At 36.0% G+C, this 21,824-nt stretch overlaps 2 protein-coding genes across 3 annotated transcripts; both read right to left on the bottom strand.

Moving 5' to 3' along the window:
- Positions 1 to 8,168: 8,168 nt before the first annotated feature.
- On the bottom strand, positions 8,169 to 11,444 carry LOC137946687 (wax ester synthase/diacylglycerol acyltransferase 4-like). The gene is made up of 4 exons (XM_068793008.1): positions 10,653 to 11,444; positions 10,219 to 10,563; positions 9,328 to 9,465; positions 8,169 to 8,309 (listed from the first exon to the last, which is right to left on the bottom strand). The coding sequence occupies exons 1-4, from the start codon at positions 11,442 to 11,444 to the stop codon at positions 8,169 to 8,171; spliced, it is 1,416 nt and encodes a 471-aa protein (XP_068649109.1).
- A 439-nt stretch (positions 11,445 to 11,883) lies between these two features.
- On the bottom strand, positions 11,884 to 21,195 carry LOC137946070 (inositol-tetrakisphosphate 1-kinase 6). 2 transcript variants are annotated; one of them, XM_068792246.1, is made up of 12 exons: positions 20,848 to 21,195; positions 19,445 to 19,480; positions 15,801 to 15,999; positions 15,600 to 15,691; positions 15,202 to 15,273; positions 14,914 to 15,116; positions 14,664 to 14,817; positions 13,968 to 14,081; positions 13,267 to 13,329; positions 12,979 to 13,124; positions 12,695 to 12,851; positions 11,884 to 12,257 (listed from the first exon to the last, which is right to left on the bottom strand). In XM_068792246.1, exons 1-12 carry the CDS (start codon positions 20,974 to 20,976, stop codon positions 12,120 to 12,122), a joined length of 1,503 nt encoding a protein of 500 aa, XP_068648347.1. In that variant the 5' UTR covers positions 20,977 to 21,195; the 3' UTR covers positions 11,884 to 12,119. The 2 variants fall into 2 exon arrangements, with proteins under 2 accessions (XP_068648347.1, XP_068648348.1); XM_068792247.1 differs by lacking the exon at positions 20,848 to 21,195 and adding an exon at positions 20,793 to 20,847.
- Between the last annotated feature and the right edge of the window lie 629 nt (positions 21,196 to 21,824).

The following is a 21,824-nucleotide window of genomic DNA, read 5'->3' as shown; positions in this document are numbered from 1 at the left end:
GTCTCCTAGGTTCATGACGAGTCTTATGATGAGACTGTCTTTTGGGATATCTCCTACTCTGGTGTGAGTAGGGTTCTGGTCTCTTTGAATGAGAGACTTTCCCTTTTCCCTTCCTTTGATGGGAAGGTTGTGGTCCTGTGTTACAAGCAAATTGGTCACAGAATTCACCAAGCTCTCGCTTTCCAGTAAGATTCTGTTTTTTAAGCTGAGCTTGAAGTTTTAGATCATTACATGAGGTCAGTCCTTCTTGGATGATAGCACTGGTAAGGAGACAGTATGTATATTGTTGGTAGTTGATTATTCCTACCTCATTACCTAACCTTTTGTGTACTTTACTGGCAAAAAGTGTTGGTAATCCATCAATAAATTTAGCTTTCCAATATTCATTATTGGCATCAGTTTTTTGCATCACCTTAGTAAGGAAAACATCTTTATACCATCTAAAATGGCTAAGTGTTCGACATCTAAGATTTTACAAAGCCTCTCGTCCCTTATCAGTAGTGGACATTAAATTTCCATTAAAATGATGAACAATACATGAAATCAAGGTATAAACTGCATCATCCTCACCTAGGTAGGCTTGGCCTGCTTCAGTTTTGATAACCTTTTTGGAATTGTAAATTTCATGATGTTGGGCAGGAGTGAGGATATTGTCCCACTAACCTTTTAAGAGCCCAGAAAATCCAGCAGTTAACATTTCTGCTATTCCTTGATCTGAATTCTTATGTTGTCTACAAATGGTAGCATACATAAGCATTCGTCGACAATGTTCAAAAATTTGATATTCAGACATAGCGTCTATGTTCCATTCATAGATTGATCTGCCATCATAGGCTTTTTGATCTATATACACATTCTCTAAAATCTGATATTCAGACATAGAGTCTATGTTCCATTCATAGATTGATCTGCCATCATAAGCTATTTTTATTTTTATTATCAAAATTAAAATGAATTATTTAAAATAAATAATATTTGATATATTTATTTCCATTCATGTTGGTGTTATTTTGAGATTTTTCATATTTATGTTAATTTTTAATAGTAAAATTAAGGTAATGGTATTCTTGTAAATAGCTTAATTTTTTAAGAAAGGAAAATTGGACTTGAGTCCACTCTTGTTTCCCTCTCATGACTATAAGGGGTTATAGCCCAAACAGGTTAAAGTCGGAGTTAATTGATTATATTTACTAATATAGGTGTTTAAACACCTTTGGTAAAATTACAAGGGTAATAGACCTTAATTTAACGGGTAATTTTTTAATATGATCATTTTAGATGTAATATTTCTTAATACATCCTTCTAAAAATGCCTTTCTATAATTTAGTTCCATATATGAGGTATTTTTTTCTTTTAAAGAGTATTAATTATTACTTTTTTATATAGTTATTATTACTATTATTAAAATAATTTTATATTAAAAAATTGGGTCCTCTCTCTTTGTTGCAGAACATGCATAGAGATGGGATGCCCCCATTCCCCCCCTCATTTGCTAGCCACCAAAAAAGTAATCGAGCAAGGGCAGGCTCCCATGACACCTCTATCTCTATGTGCCTGGAAGAGTTGGCCATGGATCAACTTTTTTCCTTTTATATAGTAAAAATATGGTTGAATTTAATTATTATTCTAATGTAAAATTATTTTGTTTAAAATAATAAAGAGGGGTAAATTTGTAATTTCACTTAATATGCAACTATTCCATTACTTTTAAATAATTTAGACGCCATATTTGTTCATTCAATTTTAATTACAAGGTCATAGTAAAAAATTATCTATCATCTAGATAAGTGTGTTCGAAATACAACATCTAAAAAGGTCATATTCAAAAATTATCCTAAATTTATTCAAAAGGATACATAGGCAGTCATGTTAGGTATGTAACCAATTAATGCATAAAAAAAAAGGTCATGCATTTGTTTTAGGTTTTTTTGCCTAATTAAAGGGTATATCTTCAATTTAAATATCTCGTAAGCTTCTGATATTATCCCAACCCCATATTTTCTATGACTAGAACATGTATTTTTGTTATAGGAACCCCACTTTATCATTCTTAAAAAAGAACAAGCCAACAAGTATTTCTTAATATTATCCTTGTAATTTTGTATAGAGATTAATGTAAAAAAAAAAAAAAACCTTCATGAACAAATAACACCAAAGGACTTGAAGTTTTGAGCAAACTTACACTTGCACAAATATAAAGAACCACAAAATGACACACTCTAATGGAGAAGATGACTCAAAAAAATGGACAAAAACCATGGACATTGCAGCATAAATCATATACTTAAAACTCATAAAAGGGAGATTGAGATTGATCGGAAGAAGTAAAACAAAAGCAAGGACATACTTCTAAGAATAAGAACTTACCTTTTTTCTTTTCCTTTTCCTCTTCTTCACCTTCTTCATCTCCATCTTCTCTCCGTCTCCATGTCAGAACATGTCCTGCCCTAATACTCTGTGAAAATTCTCGAGAATGAAAGTCATGAGAGAGGAGAAACCGTGAATTTAGAAAAGGAAAAAGGACGAAGTGAGTCAAGCAAGAAAGCAAGAGTGGTTGAACTAGTGGGAGAGAAACAAAACGACATTATCTCTTCCCTTGTGTAAGTCTTTATTAAAAATAGAAAAAACATTACAAAAAATAGAAAGTAGACTCCTCAATACAGGATAAAGTTAAGACATTCTAATTCTCTAGCCTTTAGCACCTGGGAAAGGCTAGTAAAAGAGGAAAATAAGCTAGAAAATAAACTAGACACAATTTCCTTAATTACCCTTACAAATGCCCTTCTACACAAAGCTATGACAACATTTGTGACTTTATAGAGGCTTAATTCATTGTGGATTAGGGATCGTCAAGCTGAACCACATAAACCTTCATGTGGGCTCATACTTTCTCATTCTCTTTACTACTTCTATTTCCCATTGTTAGGTCAAAGAATAAACTTAAAGGGAGGGGTGCGGGCTGTATGATGAGTTTAATTTTGCAGCTAAATTCAACTCCCCTTTAATTTCACCTTTATGAGTTCACAGCTTAATTAATCAATTGTGGTCAAATGATTTCAAAGTAAAGGCTTATACATACACAAGCAATCACCCAATAGACATACAAAATTTATAAGTCGTTCACAATCCTACCTTATATTGTTAATCCACCACCAAGGTATTTCACACATCAAAGTTAATCAACTATTTTAGGATTGTCAAGTTTACTGCAAATTGCCTCTAGGGCCAATTATAATGTTACTCTTATAGGGACTTACGCTACTCAATATACCACAATAGCTAACTTACATAAAATCACTCTCATAGGATTACAATAACAAACTAGGCATATAGCCTAGACCCACAAAGTGATTTTACAGTAACTAACTAGCCTACACAATCCTAAACTCATATAGAGATTTGCAAGAGCTCACTAGGCATACCATGCCTAGATCCACAATGGGATTTTCAACACAACATGCCTACACAAGGACTTACGGGTCACATAACAGCAACAAGGTTTATCGAGCTTTTCACCTCGACCATACAAGATTTTCTCAATCAAATTGTAATTAGGAAGGTATTGCCTACATTAGATGTAACTATGCTTGCAAAGGTTTCTTGCTTACAATTTTCTCCCAATATAATAGCCTCTCAAATAGGTAGATTTTACAATTTTAAGTGAATTGAATTAGATACACCAAACCAAAGTAACCTATTCTACATGATAGCAACTTTAAGTAGTCCTTGACGACTTGATTTCAAATTTTAAAGCACAAGAATAATCTGGATTGATTTTAAAATAGGGGATAACGCATAATAGGTAGCTCAAATCAACTATTGATTTCACAATACTTCCACACAAGTGATGTTCTAAGTGACTTTGAACATTTCAAAATAAAAATTCACATATTCAAACACACTTGACCAAGATCAACCAAGGATTTTAATGTATATGCATATTGATTCTTGAAAATTTTAAATTCAGACGTCAAATATTCAATACTAAGCAAAACCCCTTTTAAATGCCCCAACAAATCAATATGCTAGAACGTATTATATGATTTCAAAGTATGAGAGTAAAGATTTTAGCATGAAATATGCTAAGCAACAATATTTCAAAGTATAAGTTCAAAAAATACTTAGTCTATGGGGATTATTTTTTTTCAAAAGGCGAAATCAATTTCCAGATTTGTTTTCAAAGTGCAAGAACACTTAGGAGTGGCCAATTTTGTCTTACAAGACGAAAGAGATAATGTTTTGGGTGAAGACAACCTAAATGGACAGGCTCTTAATGTTCAAAATTTGAATCATTAGAATAGGAAACGGACCTTTTGTCTATTTTTGAAACTCAAAATATCAACTAAAATCATAAAAAAAAGTTGAAATTGTCTTCGTGAGTTCTTAATCACATAAATAGGTCACTTATAGATTTTGGGAACCAATCTTGACTTAATCGAACCTTTCAATCTTGTTTTGAAACTTTATGGAACGTGTCGTGCAGACAGTTGCGGATTGGTCAGACTGTCTTCATTGGTCAACTCTTTTTTCTCCTCTTCTAGGTGTTCAATTACATTAGCTTGCCCAACCATATAAATCATTGAATAGAAGTTCTTGTTATTCAGTTGGTTGGGCTTCAATAAACCACTTTCTTCTCTACTTCAGCTTGATTGATCAACTAGGTGAGTGGGTACATATAGTACATTTTCTCTCACAAGTCCAGTCCGATGGGAGCAATCTAGTTAGATGACCTACTTTGCATGACCTTTTTTCTTCTTTGCTTCTTCTCACATTTAGTGTGGTGGTCATTCATGTTTGGGTGAATGAACTCTAACAAGGATTTTTCTTTTTCCTATCCAAACATACTGGAGCTATCCAATCAGGCAATTCTACTTTCTATCCTTCATTTGTCTTGGCTAGTTGGTTGGATGGATGTTTGGCTAGTGTGTTTTCTGATATGGGTTGCTTGTTCCCCTTTTAGTATGGGTTGTTTGGAGTTTTGCTAGTGGACTAGATATGTTGCTAGAAATTTCTTTGAAACTTTTTGAGTTGCAAGGCATACTTAATTCACATAATTAGTAACTTAAATATTGGCTATCATCAAAGTTATCTTAATGGAGATCTTGAACTAACGTTCTCTCCTTTTTATGATAACAAACGTTCATAAACATATAATAATTTCAAGCCCAAACGAGTACCTAAACATGATTTGAATTTGGTAAAATTCCCCCTAAGTTTTGTATCTAACGCTTTTCACTTGACTCCCCTAAGTCCAATGCTATGTTTGTTTGTCCCTTAACTTGTTATATTTGATAGTTTTTCTTTGAGGTTTCTCTCCTCTTTTGGAATTTTTATGTGCCCACTCAAATTTTTGTATGCCTCTTGATTTTTCTCTCCCTTTTAACATCATCAATTTTTTTAACGTGGACTATAGGTGTGGCCTCCTATTATCATGTAATGCGCTCCTTTTGGCTATTGCCTTTTACTTCCCCCTATAGCTTTCTACATTTTGTTATGTACCCTTTTTTTTCTTGTACACTCTGATATGTTTATGCATGCAATCATTCATAAGTAGTCTCAAATAATATTGCAACCAAAGACAACCTCCAACCCAATGGTCTATTGGGTTTTGTAGCCCCTAAAAGCATGGTTTTTACCAAAATTGTTTGTTTTAAGTTCAATAAAAATGACCATAATTCTCTTTAATTTATTTTGGGTGACACTGTGGTAACAAACTGCCATAGTCATGATCTGAGGTCTCCGGCGAACTTTCCTTTTCTTGCCAGTGCAGGAACAATCATTGACACTAGAGACAAAAAAAATGTTTTTTTTACTTTACTATCATCGAAATCATTCGATGAGTTCTAAGCTTGTCACCCAATCGATGGCTATCAATGGCCTCAAAATTACTTTTGAAGTCCCAGTCATGACTTGTCTAAAAAGAAAATTGGAAGAGAGTAGACCATGAGAGGTTGAGCCCTCTTGGCTCTTAAAAAGTTGGCAACTTGCCATCACTAGCCTGTTAGAGTGGTTCCGTCCACTCTTGTAGGCCGTAGTTTTCCCCACCTAACAGATCGGTCTGTTGGGTAGTATTGGCTAGCCACTGTCATGGTATCAGAGTTGGGCACACCACGTCCCGCGTTCGAATCCAATGAGAGCCGGTCAAGAATGGGCGGAGTGGGTGTCAAAGTAGTTTTGTCCACTCTTGTAGGCGGTAGTTTTCCGCACCTAATAGATCGGTCTGTTGGGTAGTATTGGCTAGCCGCTATCATGGTATCAGAGATGGGCACGCCACGTCCCGCGTTCAAATCTCGTGAGAGGCGGTAGAGAATGGGCGGGGTGGGTGTTAGAGTGGTTCCGTCCACTCTTGTAGGCGGTAGCTTTCCGCACCTAACAGATTAGTCTGTTGGGTAATATTGGCTAGCTGCTATCACAACCTTCCCTCACCAGCAACTAGCCACAAGCAAGCCCTTCCCCTCTAGTGGGTGGCCCCCAATGAATCAACTAGTGACATTTGGTAAGCAGTCATGAAAGAAATTTTGAGAAAAAGTTGATTTAAGCTTAGCTCAAATTATTAAATCAAAGTTAGGTGTTTTAATGAAATACCTATTATAAAATTTCTAATTTCCACTTGACTTTACAAAATCAGAAATTTCTATAGACCTCGCTCTAATACCAATTGTTGTTCCAAAAATAATTTTTATTTTTTAGAATTAATAAGAATTTTAGATTTAAAAAAATAAAATTGTAAGGGTACTTATCTCTTTGCAAAAATTCCACTCAATGCTTGAAGTCCACTAGTCTTCTTTAACAATTGTACCTTGATGGCAGGTCCTTCTCTCACAAGATGGGGTAGAGTCTTATAGAGAATTGATATAACCTCCTCAACATGTACCTAGATAGAGTTCAATGACCAATCAAACAATCTAACTCTAAAGAAGATTCCTCCAACTTTATCTCAAACTTCTACTTAGACTCAAATTCTAGCTTGATGAGGCATCCTTCAATAACTGAGTTTGATCTCAAACATGACCTCCAACTAGGAGGTAGTATGGGGCATTAGACCAATTCCCAAAAAAAATTAATAAAATATTTTAAAAATAATTTTCATAAAAATAATTTCCATTTTCTAGTGCCCTTGCAACAACCTTGTGCTAGTTGCGTTTCTTTTCTTACCTTTGGTGAGAGATGGCTTGTAAGTTAAATTTGAGACAGTTTCTTGTCCTACTATGTTACCAAAATGTTAGACACTTGAAGTTGGAACTACTATTACAAAAATCAACCAAGTTAGGTGATTGAGTTCGACTGAATCTAATTCAACCATGTTTGAATTGGTATGAAGTCATTGTGGCATCATTATTTCGATGAAGTTAAAAAATTGGAACAAGGGAGAAATGCAAGAAGATAGAGGGGCACAAACGGGTTCCAGGTTGAGTTTGCAAGGCAGGGATGGATTTCCAGGTTGAGTTCGTGAGGCAGAGTCAGGTTTGCAACAACATAACTCGGCTTGAACCCGACATGTGCCCATCCCTTGTTACGATATAATATAATTGGACTTAGATTTCTTACAACAAGTTATACTCCAACAAACAACTATTATTTAAACTAGTACAATAAGTGTATCTTCAAAACAACACAAGTTGATTTATAACAATTATTTGATCCAAACCTAGTTTTTTGTACACTTCACTCAAAAATATTAATTGATTGAATACAAAAAAATTCTCAGGACCACTATAAAAAGTGAAAATGTGTTGGACTGATTGTTTTGATTCTTTGACATTAAAAATCATTAAATCAATTTATTTGGTAGTAAATTTGAATTTCCAAAAATAGTGTTGAACACTTTAATTTAATTTGAATACGCTCTACTTTTACTCGTTTTCTTTAAAAAACTAATTTGGATAATTTTATATTAACAAAAATATGACCCATAATTTCTTTTATCACTAGAAGTTGCAAAAATCAACCTACTAAAAATTTTCAGATTACCATGAAAAAAAACATTAATCACCAAGTAACACTACACCAAAAGTGAAAATAAAAGAAGAAATTTATAAATAAGTACCTATAGTCCTTACAAAAACCTCTTCATTATCAATAAATTTTGTTTGTTTTCTAATGCTACAACATTGTACCATGTGGAATGATGAACTTGCCATGACCTTTCCATCGGTTTACATCCTTTCTATCCCATAACCTTGGCATAAATCCTTTCGAAAGCTTCATTTATATAATTGATGAGCATTTCCGGAGCTATAAAATCTTTCTCTATTGTCACGACCAACGTTAAGTGTCCACAATAACTCATAACATTTGCGACGATACCCTGTCATGAGTAATGTAAATAGAGGCATGAATTGCATGAGAAACTATAAAAATATTAATATGTGGTATTATAAGTACTCTATATTTCTAGGTGAATGAAGGTTTAAAGATACAAATTAATAAGAGTAATAAATAAAAAAATCGATATAGTTATAACTAATGAACTACAATACAACATAAAATGACAATCACTAGGGATTGACATGATTTCTTGGACTAAACAAACATAGAAGTTAATAAGAATTAATGCAAAACAAAAAAAATAAATTCATATAGTGAATTTTACTTAACTAGTATTATACAACATAAATGATAATCTTAAAAGATTGGTATGATTTCTTGGTCTGTGTAGGTTTAAAATCTCATAGGTTAAATAAACATAGAAGATAATAAGAATAAATAATGCAATATATAAATTAAATTCAAATTGAGAATTTAATGTAGCTAGTAACTATATTACAACATAAAATGGCTATCATAAGCGATTTGTTCATGCCATATTAGGAGAACAAAAGTATGGAAAAATCAATTTTCTTTTGATCATTGTTCCCACAAGAAAGGTTTCCTATTGGACAAAATTTCCTTTGACTGATATTCTTGCCTTCATGCCTCTTTCGTTTATTTTTCCCATCATTGACTATTGGAGTAATAAGAAACTTATTTCTCTATCTCCTTTATCATTTTGCGACACAAACTAAATTGGGTTGAAAATCTTTTCTTCCCCAAATCGGTCAAACTAAAGAAACATCTATGTTTTGATCTTCTTTTTATGGTTTTCTATTAGCAAAAACACACCCTAAGTACTCAGAACATTTCATGAAAAAAGACAATTATAAATTGTAATGCATAACCATGAAACTAATGTGAGTTTTATGTAGATGACGATTTTTGGGACATGCATGGATTATTTTTTTAACCCACTTTTCTCCGACAAAAAAAAGAGTTCTTTATCATGGTAGTAAATCAAAAGAAGAGATAGATAGGTTTAGGTGAAAAATGAGATTTCGTATTAAACATACTATGGGGCATCCTGTAAGAAAGAAGTAGAAGTTCTTGAGCAGATACTTTGAAACTTTCATTTTCTCCTTTGGACCGATCAAATTTGAGATTATCATGCTAGAGTTATTCACTATATGATAATATTGTTGTCCAACTACCTGCAATTCAAGAAAAGTAAGATTTTATTAGTGCAAGTTTGACATCTTGTATCTAAAGAAAGAATTGGTTGAACCAAAATAAATAGTTTGTTAATCAAGGATTTAAACTTCCAAAGACTAGAAATAAGTGGCCAAAAACATATGTTGTTCCATATCCATTTTTTAGTAGCCAAAAACAAAAGAGTAATTGGGTATAATTGACATCCCTAAACCCATTAGCAACCATTTAACATAAAAACTTCTTAGTGGGTTGCTTTACATTTTCTCCTTCACTAACTTTGACGAAATTTCGAGCACTTAGCTCCAGGACACAATGTCAATATAACACCCACATCCCAATGATCACAATCGGAGGGAGGAACTTCATGGAATCAGACAAAAACAGGCATAAATAGGTGAAAAAGTATTTTGAGTAAGTTCACCTTGCAGAAATGCTAACAAGCCTTGCATGAGTTAATTTGTAGGTTGAGCATGTTGGTGCTTTTCCCTCTAACATAGTAATGGACCTGGTTGGACCTGGTTGAGTTGTATGGTAAGACCAGATCATGTTATGACTAGTCAATATAGTACCTATGCTTGAGGGTATTTCAGTAGTTATATATTACTCAAACCAAGAATCAAAGACATGGTCAGATAGTTTATAATCAAACAATAGCTTTTAAAAATGCAAAATCAAGTAAATAATAGAAGCTAAGTTGCATGAAGTTGGTATAAATTCCTTCTTAATAAAAAGGTTAAAAGAGAGAGATTTACCTCTGCGCCTTTGATCTTACATAACATCTGGAACAAACTCAACTTGATGACAGTCATCATTGAGTTCCTTTTCCTTTTAATAGCTTTCTGTGCTTCAAGTATGAAGATTAAAGGATCTACCTTCTCAACATCGTCGCATGATGGGATCAATATATCTATAGTAGTAGAACTATTTGCAGAAGAGTTGGCTTCTAACATATCCTTCACAGGCTGATATCCACCAAATTTCCTTGTATTCACTGTAACCAAGGCTGTCATACGCTTTCTTGATGAGGTTTGATTCATTTTGTGATTGTATAAATGTATACCGTAGAAGATCATTCCCAATACAACATCATTAATCGTCTGTAGAGAGAAAAAAAAAATAATCTAATATTAGTACTCAATTTGATGATAATTTGATATATAACACTTACATAAAGAGACATACTTACAGCATCAATCTTGGACTTAACTTCATGAACTTGATCCAATGGCAGCACAAGTCTGGTCGAACAAATTGGCACAGACACTATCTCCACATTTCCAGATCGTATCGCAGACCCATCATCAGCTCCTCTTCTACTCTCCACCGCACTCCACACCACATCCGAGGCCGTGTCCCAGAACCTCTGTGCACTCTCAGACAGTCTCGAAAACACAGTTTTCTTATCATATCTCTGCTTAGACGACGAAGGAAAAGTGAGGGGAAGAGAGGGATCGTCAGCCCTCTTAACAAACGACATCAAAGCACCCATTAACGTAAAACCATCTCCGAGCGCGTGGTGCAACCTAATCACTATGGATCCTGCTGCATCCCTTGTTGGATAGTTACATATGTGAATCTCCCACATCGGGATTCCCTCTCGGAACGGGGCATTGCAGATCTTGCTCAGGTATTCCTGGAAGTAGTTGCTGTACTCGTCCGGCGACATGCCGCCGGGGAAACGCGGTACCTTGACGTGGTCTTCCAGGTTCACTGTGATCTTCTTCCACCTTGCGGTGCCACTCCTGTCGTTGATAATTACAGAGGAGAAACGAGGATGAGAGTTCAGGCACAGATCTCCAAGATGGAGGTAAGTGGAAGTGTCGTCGTCGAATGGAACCTCAGACTCGAACATGCAGAGAATACTGACTGACAGAGCTGAGGAGGTATAGGCGAGTGAGTTGGGGCTGAGGGGCTGGTGGTGCTGGTAGTCATCGTTGTCTACTATGGCTGCTGCTTGCCTTGACTGACCGGAAGCCATGGCTAACTACTACTTTTACTCTCTCCCTTCTCTCTTTATCTTCTTTACATGATTTGGCTTCTTATGCCGAATTCCTATCCGCTCGCCTGCAAACAACTGATCGTCCTTGTCCATTCCTATCTCCGTATGGGGCAGTACACCTTGTTAAAGTTTTTGATGATTGAGAGTCGAGTCATTAATGCCCATACCGATCCAGATCACAAGACAGATAAAGTTTCAGCAGATCTTGCTCTGGATTAGAAACGATGTTTAAAAAATCCAGTGAAACATGGGATTAAATTATGTTTTTTATTCTGCTGCTCAACATTTTTTAAGAGCCTACTGTAATCTGAACAACATTAACTTCACCCGAGTCATTGAATCTCATACCAGATTTATGTCAGAAGGTCGGGAGAGTTGATGCTAGCATGAAATTGTGCAGGAAATGGCAGCTAAAGAATCCAATGCAAGGCTATATAGATCAAGGAGACAGGACAAACAGTAAAATAATAGTATGGGCAATATACAGTGGATAGTGATAGAATGAGAATAAATTATCATTTTGCTGCAGGGCTCCACTGCTTATATGTGATAGTAAATAAAATAACTGTTTTGCTAACACCATAGATTTATCTTTGAAAGGTTTTGCTAGAAAATCAAGCTGTTGGCGAGAATTCTGTCAGTTATCACTGGCTCTCACTTGGACTTGGCGGTCTCATAGGCAGATTTGAGTGCATCCCAGAAGGCAGGCACTGCAACCTCGTCTGGTATTTCCTTAAAAGATGGAAGATAATTTACATCGACAACAACGTGATCTCCTGTGCCTTCTTGAATCTGAAAAAAAAAAAAAAAAAAAATCACCATCAATACTCATTTTGTATGACTTGTCAATCCCTAGAAGGGTATCTTGGTCGACCATCTTGCATACATGCATATAAATATCAAGCAATTTCCCTGCTACTGATCAGATAGGTTTCTAATTCAAGCTTAGGGCATCCATCTATCCTCGAGGCACCATAGGAAAGCTCTCAATGGGGACATTGCATGATAAAGTTTCTTGCATTCCTCATGTTAAAATTGCAACCAACTTCCAAGGGCCAGAATAAGTAGACCAGAAATAAATACAGAAAATGGAGGTTACAAGGTCACAGGGACTGAGAGAAACAAACATCTGGCATTATGGATTTTGAATTGAATAGTGACAGTCCACAGCAGGTATCACCATTCATAAGGAGAGCAACTCAATATGGAAATCGTATACACCATCTTACCACAACATCAAATCCAAGAATGGTGAGATTAAGTGTCCTCCTAAGCCAATGCGCTGCTTTTGTAACTAAATCCACATCAAGTACTTGACTGTTGGCATCTGAAGAGATCCCACATCTCGAATTCCAATGATCCTGAGCTTTAGGCAAAGATTTCAAGCTGTATAGTGGAGCATGCAAGGTGTACCGACATTCAGATGTCTTAAAGAGTGAAATGCAAAATAAACTTTGGAAGGTGATTTTTAAGTCTAACCACTCTGACAAAGAAAATAAACTTCATAGTCTACCTGTCAAAGATGATTGGCTTGGATCCATTTTCCCTCGAGGATAACAACAACATGTTGGCATTAGGAGTAGATTGTCTGATGGCATAGAAAACTTTCTCCCCCAGAATATAGAACTTATATATAAAGGATCCATGATCAACATACTCCTGCAATTCCAAGAAACTTTTAAGTCCTCAGATGTGAGTTCGAAGACCAAGTATGAGGACACCTCCCAAAACTTTGACATAGCTATTAAGTAATATCTTCCTTTTCCTTCGACAAGATTCTAAACTAAAGAAATGTCAGCACCTGAACTATTGCTGGAAGAGGAACTTTCAGGTCCTTAAAATCATCAATCTGAAAGACTATTGCCTGCAAAGAATAGATGACCAGAAGTCTCAACAAAGGATACAACTCAGTACAGTTACATGGTATTTCATATTAAATCTACCTTCATCAAATTCTTTTTGGGAACTAGATGCTGCACTTGTTTGGTTAGTTGAAACAGACCTTGACACATGGCCATGTCTTAGAAAGTTAAGACAGATTTTAGGTGAAAGGGCTAGAAACCAAGCTGGAGTACTTCGTTCAATTAGTGACTCGCAGAGCAACCAAAATTAACATTGGTCATTCAACTCTTACATGATCAGAGGAAAATGACATTAGAAAGTTTTTTCTTCTGACTTATATCATACAATGCATGTTATCAGACCCTGACTGCATCAACCAGTTGAACCAAGTTCAACTGGACCAGGTGCCATCTTCCGGTGTATAAATCTAAAAACCAATCATACTGCAATCATACTCGGTGCAACCACCAATTTTGTGCAATTGAGCCAATTGACCCAGACCAGGCCACTTGACCCAGTAGATGACTGGGCCAGGTATGATAACATTGCATATAACCAATAGACAGAGTGGTTCAATCACTCCTCTTCAAACCCTAATTGGCTTTCAAAACAGTGACTAGACTAGGAAAGCATACAAAAATCATGCATATAGGCACATACCATGTCATGGGCATACGCCACACCACAAGCAACTTGTGGTTTTACAATATATGGAAAGACCAGTTCAGCTTCAGCAAGTCTTTCTGCTAGATCAGGCTCGTCAAATGTGTCGACCTGCACCAAAGAATAAACCACATGAAATAAACTGCATAAATAAAAGTAAAGTGCTAAATAGATCTATTGCGATATGTATATGGACTTGGATCAGACACACTGCTCCCAAGACATCAAGAACTTTGCTGGGGATGGTGTGTTGGAGGTACATAGAGAAAGTAGATCCATAAATTCATTCTAGGGTGATGTACTTTCTCTAGAAAACGAGCTTTTATTGTATTAGCATGTGTATATGGAAATAGCAATAGAAAGATTGGGCACACTTGACCTTTTATTTCAAAACCATGGTTGAGATAGAGGATGACATCATGCCACTCATCACTCTTAAAAATTCTTTAGAGAAACTACAACTTCAACCCCTTCCGCTCAATCTTATTTTTGCCACAGACAAGGTTATTCATTTTTTTCTAGGCAATGTAGGTTTCATCCAACTTTCCATGTGCATTAATGTGTCTTGGGCACATATTCCAGAAAATTCATTTCTCTCGACATGATGTGGACATAGTATTGTAAGTCAAAGTTGAAGCACTTGATTTTTTATAAGAGTAATCAAGAAATGGATAACCTTTTTAACTAAAAGACCTTAAGAAAATGAGGGGCCCGAATTCTGCAATGGTTTTCCATGTTGATATTTTCCAATCCAAGTAGAATCTGCTGGATCCTTAACCGATCCAACAAAAGGTAAATGTTATCAATCGGATCAATCATACAAGAAGTCGGGTGACCCTCAATACACCTACACAACAACAAATAAACATTAGAATGGAACACTTCTCTCAATTACCCAAATAATGCTTAGTCTGGAAAGAGTAAAACACACAGAAATCATCACCTTCGCAATTCTTGCATACCCTTTGAAAAGGTAATTCCTTGTGAACAATTAAAAAACTTGTGAGGATCAATCTTGATAATCTCATCCGTTGCTTTGTGGAGCACAACATCAACTTCTTTTATTTGGGATACCAAAGGAACATCAAATGAGAGAGGAATGAACATGAGTCCATTATGAGTAGGACACATGGGAAAGGCACCTCTCTGCCAAAACCAACAAAATATCGAGAGAAGTGATATGGACATTTACAGTTCAACAGGCAGCAAAGACCATTAAAGGAAAGTTCACCTTCAAGAAATCTTGTTCCCGAGAAGGCTTCATAACATAACCTACTGTCAGAACTGATTGGTCATTAAGTAGCTGAAATCAAAGAAAATTATGATGTATCAGTATAATATTTGCAGTAGTATGTGTGGCTTATGTGTGGGTCAAGTGTCACTTGACCAGAACAACGGAACTTCTCTAACAACTGTAGCAGTCATGTAGCTAAAACTACCCCTGAGTTTTTCTTGACAATGGCAGTTCATGCAAGAAGGCATAAAAACGGGTTATTTGCTTTGCACATACTAGCATTCATTAAACTAAATGAGGCTCTCAAATCTGATAGTAGAATTAATCACCTGAAGCAAAAAATCAAGAGGAAAACTATACCAATAAAACAAAAATCAAAGTGCTTAATGCCTTACCAATTTATTAAATCGACTGAGCATAAGAGGTAGCTCTTCCACCTTGCTAATAACAAGCTGTTGCGTCTTGTCTTCCACACCATCTTCAGAAGCTAGAGAGACAAGAAGAAAGAAACATAATACATCTATTTCATAATCCACAGAAAAGAACTTTCTATGACACCTAAAGAAGATGCTGACAAATATGACAAGAAATTGTACCTCTAAGAATAATTGTCCATGTTGGATTCCTTAGTTTGAGACAGATAACTTCATCTTTTCTGAAAGTTAAATAAAAATATCTCCCCTCAGCACCGCCCCAAGATAGCAAAATTTTATTGAGAGCTTCCTCCAGACCAGATATGTTGAACATAATCAAATCAAATGAGTACTGTGTTGCCATATTTTTGACAAATACAACCTACAGTAGACAGACAGGAACGTCAGTCAATAATAAAAACAAAAGAGTCCAGTATGTATTACAAAAGTTGGCACAAGCAAAGGTTCGGATTGGATCCAATAGAACAGGACGTTTTTAAATCATTTTGAGAGATAAAACGTTTTTAAATCATTTTGAGAGAATCATTTGGGATTGACAATAAAATTAATGACCAACAATAGATATCTACAATCACTTACTCATCCAACTTTCAACAATTCAAGACAAAAGGCTTTTAAAAAGAGGAGTTTTGTATTGCACTAGCAAACATGGTAATCTTTCTTTTCAACACAATGTTCTAAATGCTATTCCATTTCCATTAATAAAAAAAATACTATTCCATTTATATTTACTCTAGTATACTATAAACGAAACTGGGTTCCAATTATAAGTTTGTGCAACTATCGGTGCTGTTATAATCATTTAAAAGTTACTGACCTAAATAACTCAGAAACATCAAACGAATGCTCATAAACCGTTTATTTCAAAAAAAAAAAAGTGGGAAAAAACAAAAGCAAGAGATACAACAAATTAAAATAAAGATTACATGAACGAAGCTCTCTGACAACAAGCAGTTGGAAGAAACCCCCTTTTCAACAAAAGAATCAGCAGCAAATCGAGTGGTGAATGTGAGTACAGTTGGGAGCTTGACTAGAAGGCCTCTAAATCCTGAGAAAACATTACAATGCCTCCAAGAGGGCTCCTCACCTTTGGAGCACCAACTAATTAGCGATTTTGATTTGCCGATTGGTGAATGCGAGTACGCTTGGGAGCTTGACAAGAAAGTCCCTATATCCTGAGAACACATTCCAATGCCTCCAAGGGGGCTCCTTACCTTTGGAGCACCAGCTAATTAGCGATTTGGAATCAGCTTTACTTCAAAGGGCACGGAGAAATGACCATTAAAAAATTTTAGACTATGAAAGAGTCCATGTAATTCCACTAAGGTAGAGTCCATAGTACCAAGAGACCCAGTAAAAGACAGCATGACAACATCATTGTAATCAAGAGATATACCACCAAAGCCCTCTAGTCCAGGATTTCCTAAGGAACATCCATCAAACTTTAATTTAATGGCAAGAGGACACCATTGGATAGTGGCGATGTTTGGTGGACTGAGAGCTTCAGCACTGCCTGCCAGCTGCTACAGATGGAATCCCTGGACAGGTTCTGAAACTTAAAGAAGACTGATTCCACAGATAACCCATAGGTTGTCTCACCAGGTCGACTTAATATTTAAAGGGGACAGGTCAGGTCGAGGGATTGGACTCGATCCTTTTATTTTGGGCCAAAACCCCCAATTCACCCCAAGTCCAGCTCTGGACGTGGGGTGACCCAACCGGACTCGAGCAACTTGACACTGGTTTTGAAGAACCCAGGTCAGTTTCTGAGTCGAGGATGGAAAACTATGAGATGACTTAATGACAATCTTCAACGTTACACCATCAAAGCTGCTGGTCTTTCTGAGTGTTGATGGCATTCAAGCCACAAACACCAAGAAATATATGCCAGATAAGCTGCCATAGGAGATGCAACCAACTCTTTGGAGGGACAACAGAATGGTTTTGCTCAACAGAATTGTCAAAAGACTAAGGATGACAAAGGTGCAGCCCAAACTTCTCCATGAAAAACACCAGCTTGTCCACAAGAAACTACAGTGAATCATTATGTGGTCAATCAGCTCATACATTGGATTGCAAAGGATACAAACAGTGATGCCAATTGGGCACCTTCATATTGCAGGTTAATATCCTAGCATGAATAGTGCTCCAGAAAAAGACAGCACTAGGGGGGAGGGGCTTACAGTTTCCAGGCTAGACCCATTTGTGAGGAGCACAAGAACATGAGATTGTAGTATGACGTAATTGTAAAGGACCCAGAATCTGAAGCTTGCCAGCTCAGCTTTTCATGAGAGTTTTCTGACTGAAATAAAAACTATTACAGCCTGAAAAGGGAGCTGACCTCAGCTACTCCATGATCCTCGAAATTCCAGGATTTGTTTGAGTAACAGGGGGGGGGACAACACAATGGATGGCAATGAGCCGGCAATCCCCCAAAAACTTATTGAAGAGCCATCACCAAGCTGCAAATGGGCTTTGGATATGGAATTGAGGAAAAGCTTGATAACAGATCCAAAGAGATAACTGATAACTTTTAATCTCAAAGATCCCACCAAATTTGACCATTTAAATTAAACTCAGTAATGAGAATCCTCTCAAAATGGCATTTCTGTGAGTCCAAATCTCCAAAGCCACTTCATGAGAAAAGCTTCACTCATAAACTCTAATAGTCTTAATCCCAGCATCCCCAATTTCTTAGGGAGACGTATGCGTCCATTAGATGAGGTGATATTTGGGGCCCTCAATAGTACCTCTCCATAAAAATCTCTTTTTCAAGAGCTTCAATATTAGAGACAAATGTAGGAGAGGAGGTAGGAAAGGAGGCCAGCAAGGGAGGACAACACAAGAGTGACTTTTCCTGCATTGGAAAGAGGACTGCCATTCCAAGAGGAGAGCCATCTCTCAAGCTTTTCAAGGATTGAAATCTCCTTCCCTCAAATATCAACTTAGTGTAGATGCTCCTGTTGTTAAAATCTATCAGTTAATCTAACTACATCAACAAAAGCAAAACTACCTTCAATTATAAATCTTTGTGATGTAGGTCTATGAGTCACTCATTCCATTCAGGCCAGCAAAATTGTTGTAAGACCCACTTAATAATGGTATACTAAAATGCTAGATGCTATTCTACATATCATTATTAAGAGATATAATATTACTTTATAATAAGATGGTCATCAATTGGTGTGCAAAGACAGATTTTCCACCATGGCGACATTGGGACATGTTTTATGATATATGTAATTTAACCTCTTCTCTAAATTGTAATTGGAAGTACATTCCTAGGTCAGCTAATCATTTAGCTGATGCTCAAGCTAAATTACGTGTTTCACTCCAACGCCTTGTTGTGGAGGAAGGCCCTGTTTAGCAAGGTATTGTAATCTTTTTCCTCCTTTTTAATAGCTTATACTTCTTCATTCAAAAAAAAAAAAGATATAATATTACTATATAAATACACATACACATTGAATAAGTGACTCATAACCTATTTCACGGAAGAGCCATAATACCACTTTTCTGGGGGTATTTTTTGCCGCTTCTCATGCAATGGTTAGAGCTAGTAAACAAAAATGAAAAGGGGGTATATATAGGTGTTTTCTATGACATTACAGGGGCATGTGAAGATTTCATTTGAAACCCATGAGCACCGAGCTTTTATATGACATTTCAAGGCTATTAAAATACTTTAAAAAATTAATTACACTAAAACTAGAGCAATAAGAACCACATTTGTGAAATTTCTCTCATATAAGGGCCAGCTGATAAATACATTAAAAAAAGAGAGAAGGGTTTGGAAAAGCCTGTACCCTTGAAGATGAAACACTCTCCACATATGAAATAGCCTGCAGGAGAAGTACAATCTATCAGTCAGACATTGATTTAAAATTCTACCAATGTTCAGATGACAGGACAAAAAAAAAATCTGGGACTAGACATTTGGACAAATTTACAAGATGACAACAGGATACAACATGTTTTTTTTTAACTGCGTGCTCTTACATATTAATTCATAATATTATATGGACGACCTCATAAAAGCTTCGATAGAGACACCCAAGTGTATAAATTTCTATGTAATCAGACATACAAGGCACAAGAATTAACAGCCAAAATGGCACAAGATACCTTTGACTGTTCAAAAGTGACAACACATGACTATATATAGTGCTACATATTAACCATTAAATGTAAATAGCTTCATCCAATATGCTTATGTATTAAATCAAAATAATGAACTAGAGTTTATATATTACCCACTAAATGTAAAATAGCATCATCCAATATGTTTATCTATTAAATCCAAATTATTTCTGCACTTGTGCTTCAAAACGATCACCATGTCACTAATGGGTTGGTTAGTGTGAGGTCTTGGGTTAAAGTCCCACCAGGAAAACAGGTGTGATGAGTGTTTGTAATCAACATTCAGAAAAAAATATGTTCCATAGTATTGAATTGTAGTTCGAAATTCCACATGCATGAGACATGTGAGTCGGCAAATTGATAGAGGAAATCCCCTGCACATGTTTGTGTACTTTGTCCTCATCAAAGTGCGAGTCAAGATCAGGGATAGACTAGGAAGAAACTGGAACATGAGAATAAAGAGCCTTTTTTTAGTCCATCACAAGGAGCATGTCCTCATCGAACTCTCCCATCAAGAAGAATGAACTGTCCAACATTTTAGATGACAATGTCAAGACCAGAATTTTGATTTCGGACTTAATTTTTTTGATAAATTTGCAAGGAGATGGCATGCACTTTCCTTTTTTTTTCTTTTTGAATGATTAATAATTGTACCAAGCAAAGAAAAAGGCAGAAAGCCCAAAAAAATAAACAAATATATACAGCATAAGGGCATGCACTTGCCATTAACGTCATAAGTGGGATAAATACTTATTAAATAAGGATTTTTACTCCCCCTCTTCCAAAAACAGAAGGCAGGAATCTCTTTCAAGCCAAGAGGCTTCTACATTAGAAAGCTTCAAATATCAAAAAAGTCATATGAAATGCATGCATACTTTCATATAACAGATACAAAGTTCTGCCAGGAGTGCATTGCAAGCAACACTTAACGAGTGCTGTTTTGGAAGTTTTTACCAAAGAGAACTCAAAAATAAATTGAGGAAAACAATGACTCTACTAAGAAGATTCAGTTACCAGAAGAGAAATGAAGTACATGCACCATCATCAATTGAAAGAGAAACTCCATTACCACAAATAATTTTGAGTACTGGAGCCTGCGTAGCAAAGCCTCAGCTCCTGGTATAAAACGAGCATTCCCGCTTCCATCCTCTGTGACGAGGAACGACTCGTCCAGCAAAAGACCTCTCACACCCCTCATTTTCTGTTATCGTATTAGTATGTCCACAACAATTCGCTCTGAAACAAAACAAGAGGTCTCTACCAAAATTTCGAAGATGAAAAGGTTACAGATGTTGATACCCGTAGCCAGTGAAAGTAAGGAGAAAGAGAGAAGATCAGAACCGAGTGAGGCGCTTCGTCCAGGGAGTCTTAGCTTCTCGACTAGGCGCAGAGTTGTTCGTTCATTGGGAAGAGAGCCCGAATCGTTTCTTTTTAGTTAATTCCTCATTTTTTCAGACAAAATGCTGTATTATAAATCCGAACCGGCTAGGGTGCATCGAATTCAACCGGACCCGGTCCTTGTCACGGGCCATATGTGTGGAAATTTTCACCTTGAACCCTGGACCCTGAACCCTAAACCGGTAAAGTATCCTAATCTGACCCAGTCAATCTACTCACTCCCCTCACTTTGGTCATTGGTTGGTAATTGAAGAAAGCTTTGCTTTTTTTTTTTTTACTTTTTAATGTAAAAATGATATCATTATCATATCATTTAGGTTAATTAGTGATTAAACTCAATTGATTCAGATTTAATAGGCCATTATAAATGGGTTTTTTCTTTTATTTATTTTCTCTTTATTTTTCATATATAAAATATGGAAAAATAGCTTCCTTATTTTCTTTTTTTGCTCTCGATCTTCTAAACTAGCTATCTTGAGGTCCCGTTAATGTCCCTGATTGAAAAGTTTCTAAAAAAACTTAAAATATTTTTTCTAAGATATACATTTCCAAGAAGCCTTTAGATAAAATCCTATTAGTGCCTTACTAGGAAATTACATGAAATTTTTTTAAAAAATTCAAGAAAAATTAAATGGACCCGTTAGCACC

Source organism: Aristolochia californica, unplaced genomic scaffold (genome assembly GCF_029961685.1).
Source record: "Aristolochia californica isolate CCGP_79_NKW_82.1479 unplaced genomic scaffold, dmAriCali1.0.hap1 SCAF_12, whole genome shotgun sequence".
NCBI classification, from domain to species: domain Eukaryota; kingdom Viridiplantae; phylum Streptophyta; class Magnoliopsida; order Piperales; family Aristolochiaceae; genus Aristolochia; species Aristolochia californica.
The sequence above is the reverse complement of the archived record's forward strand: the minus strand, read 5'-3'. Positions and strand labels throughout refer to the sequence as shown.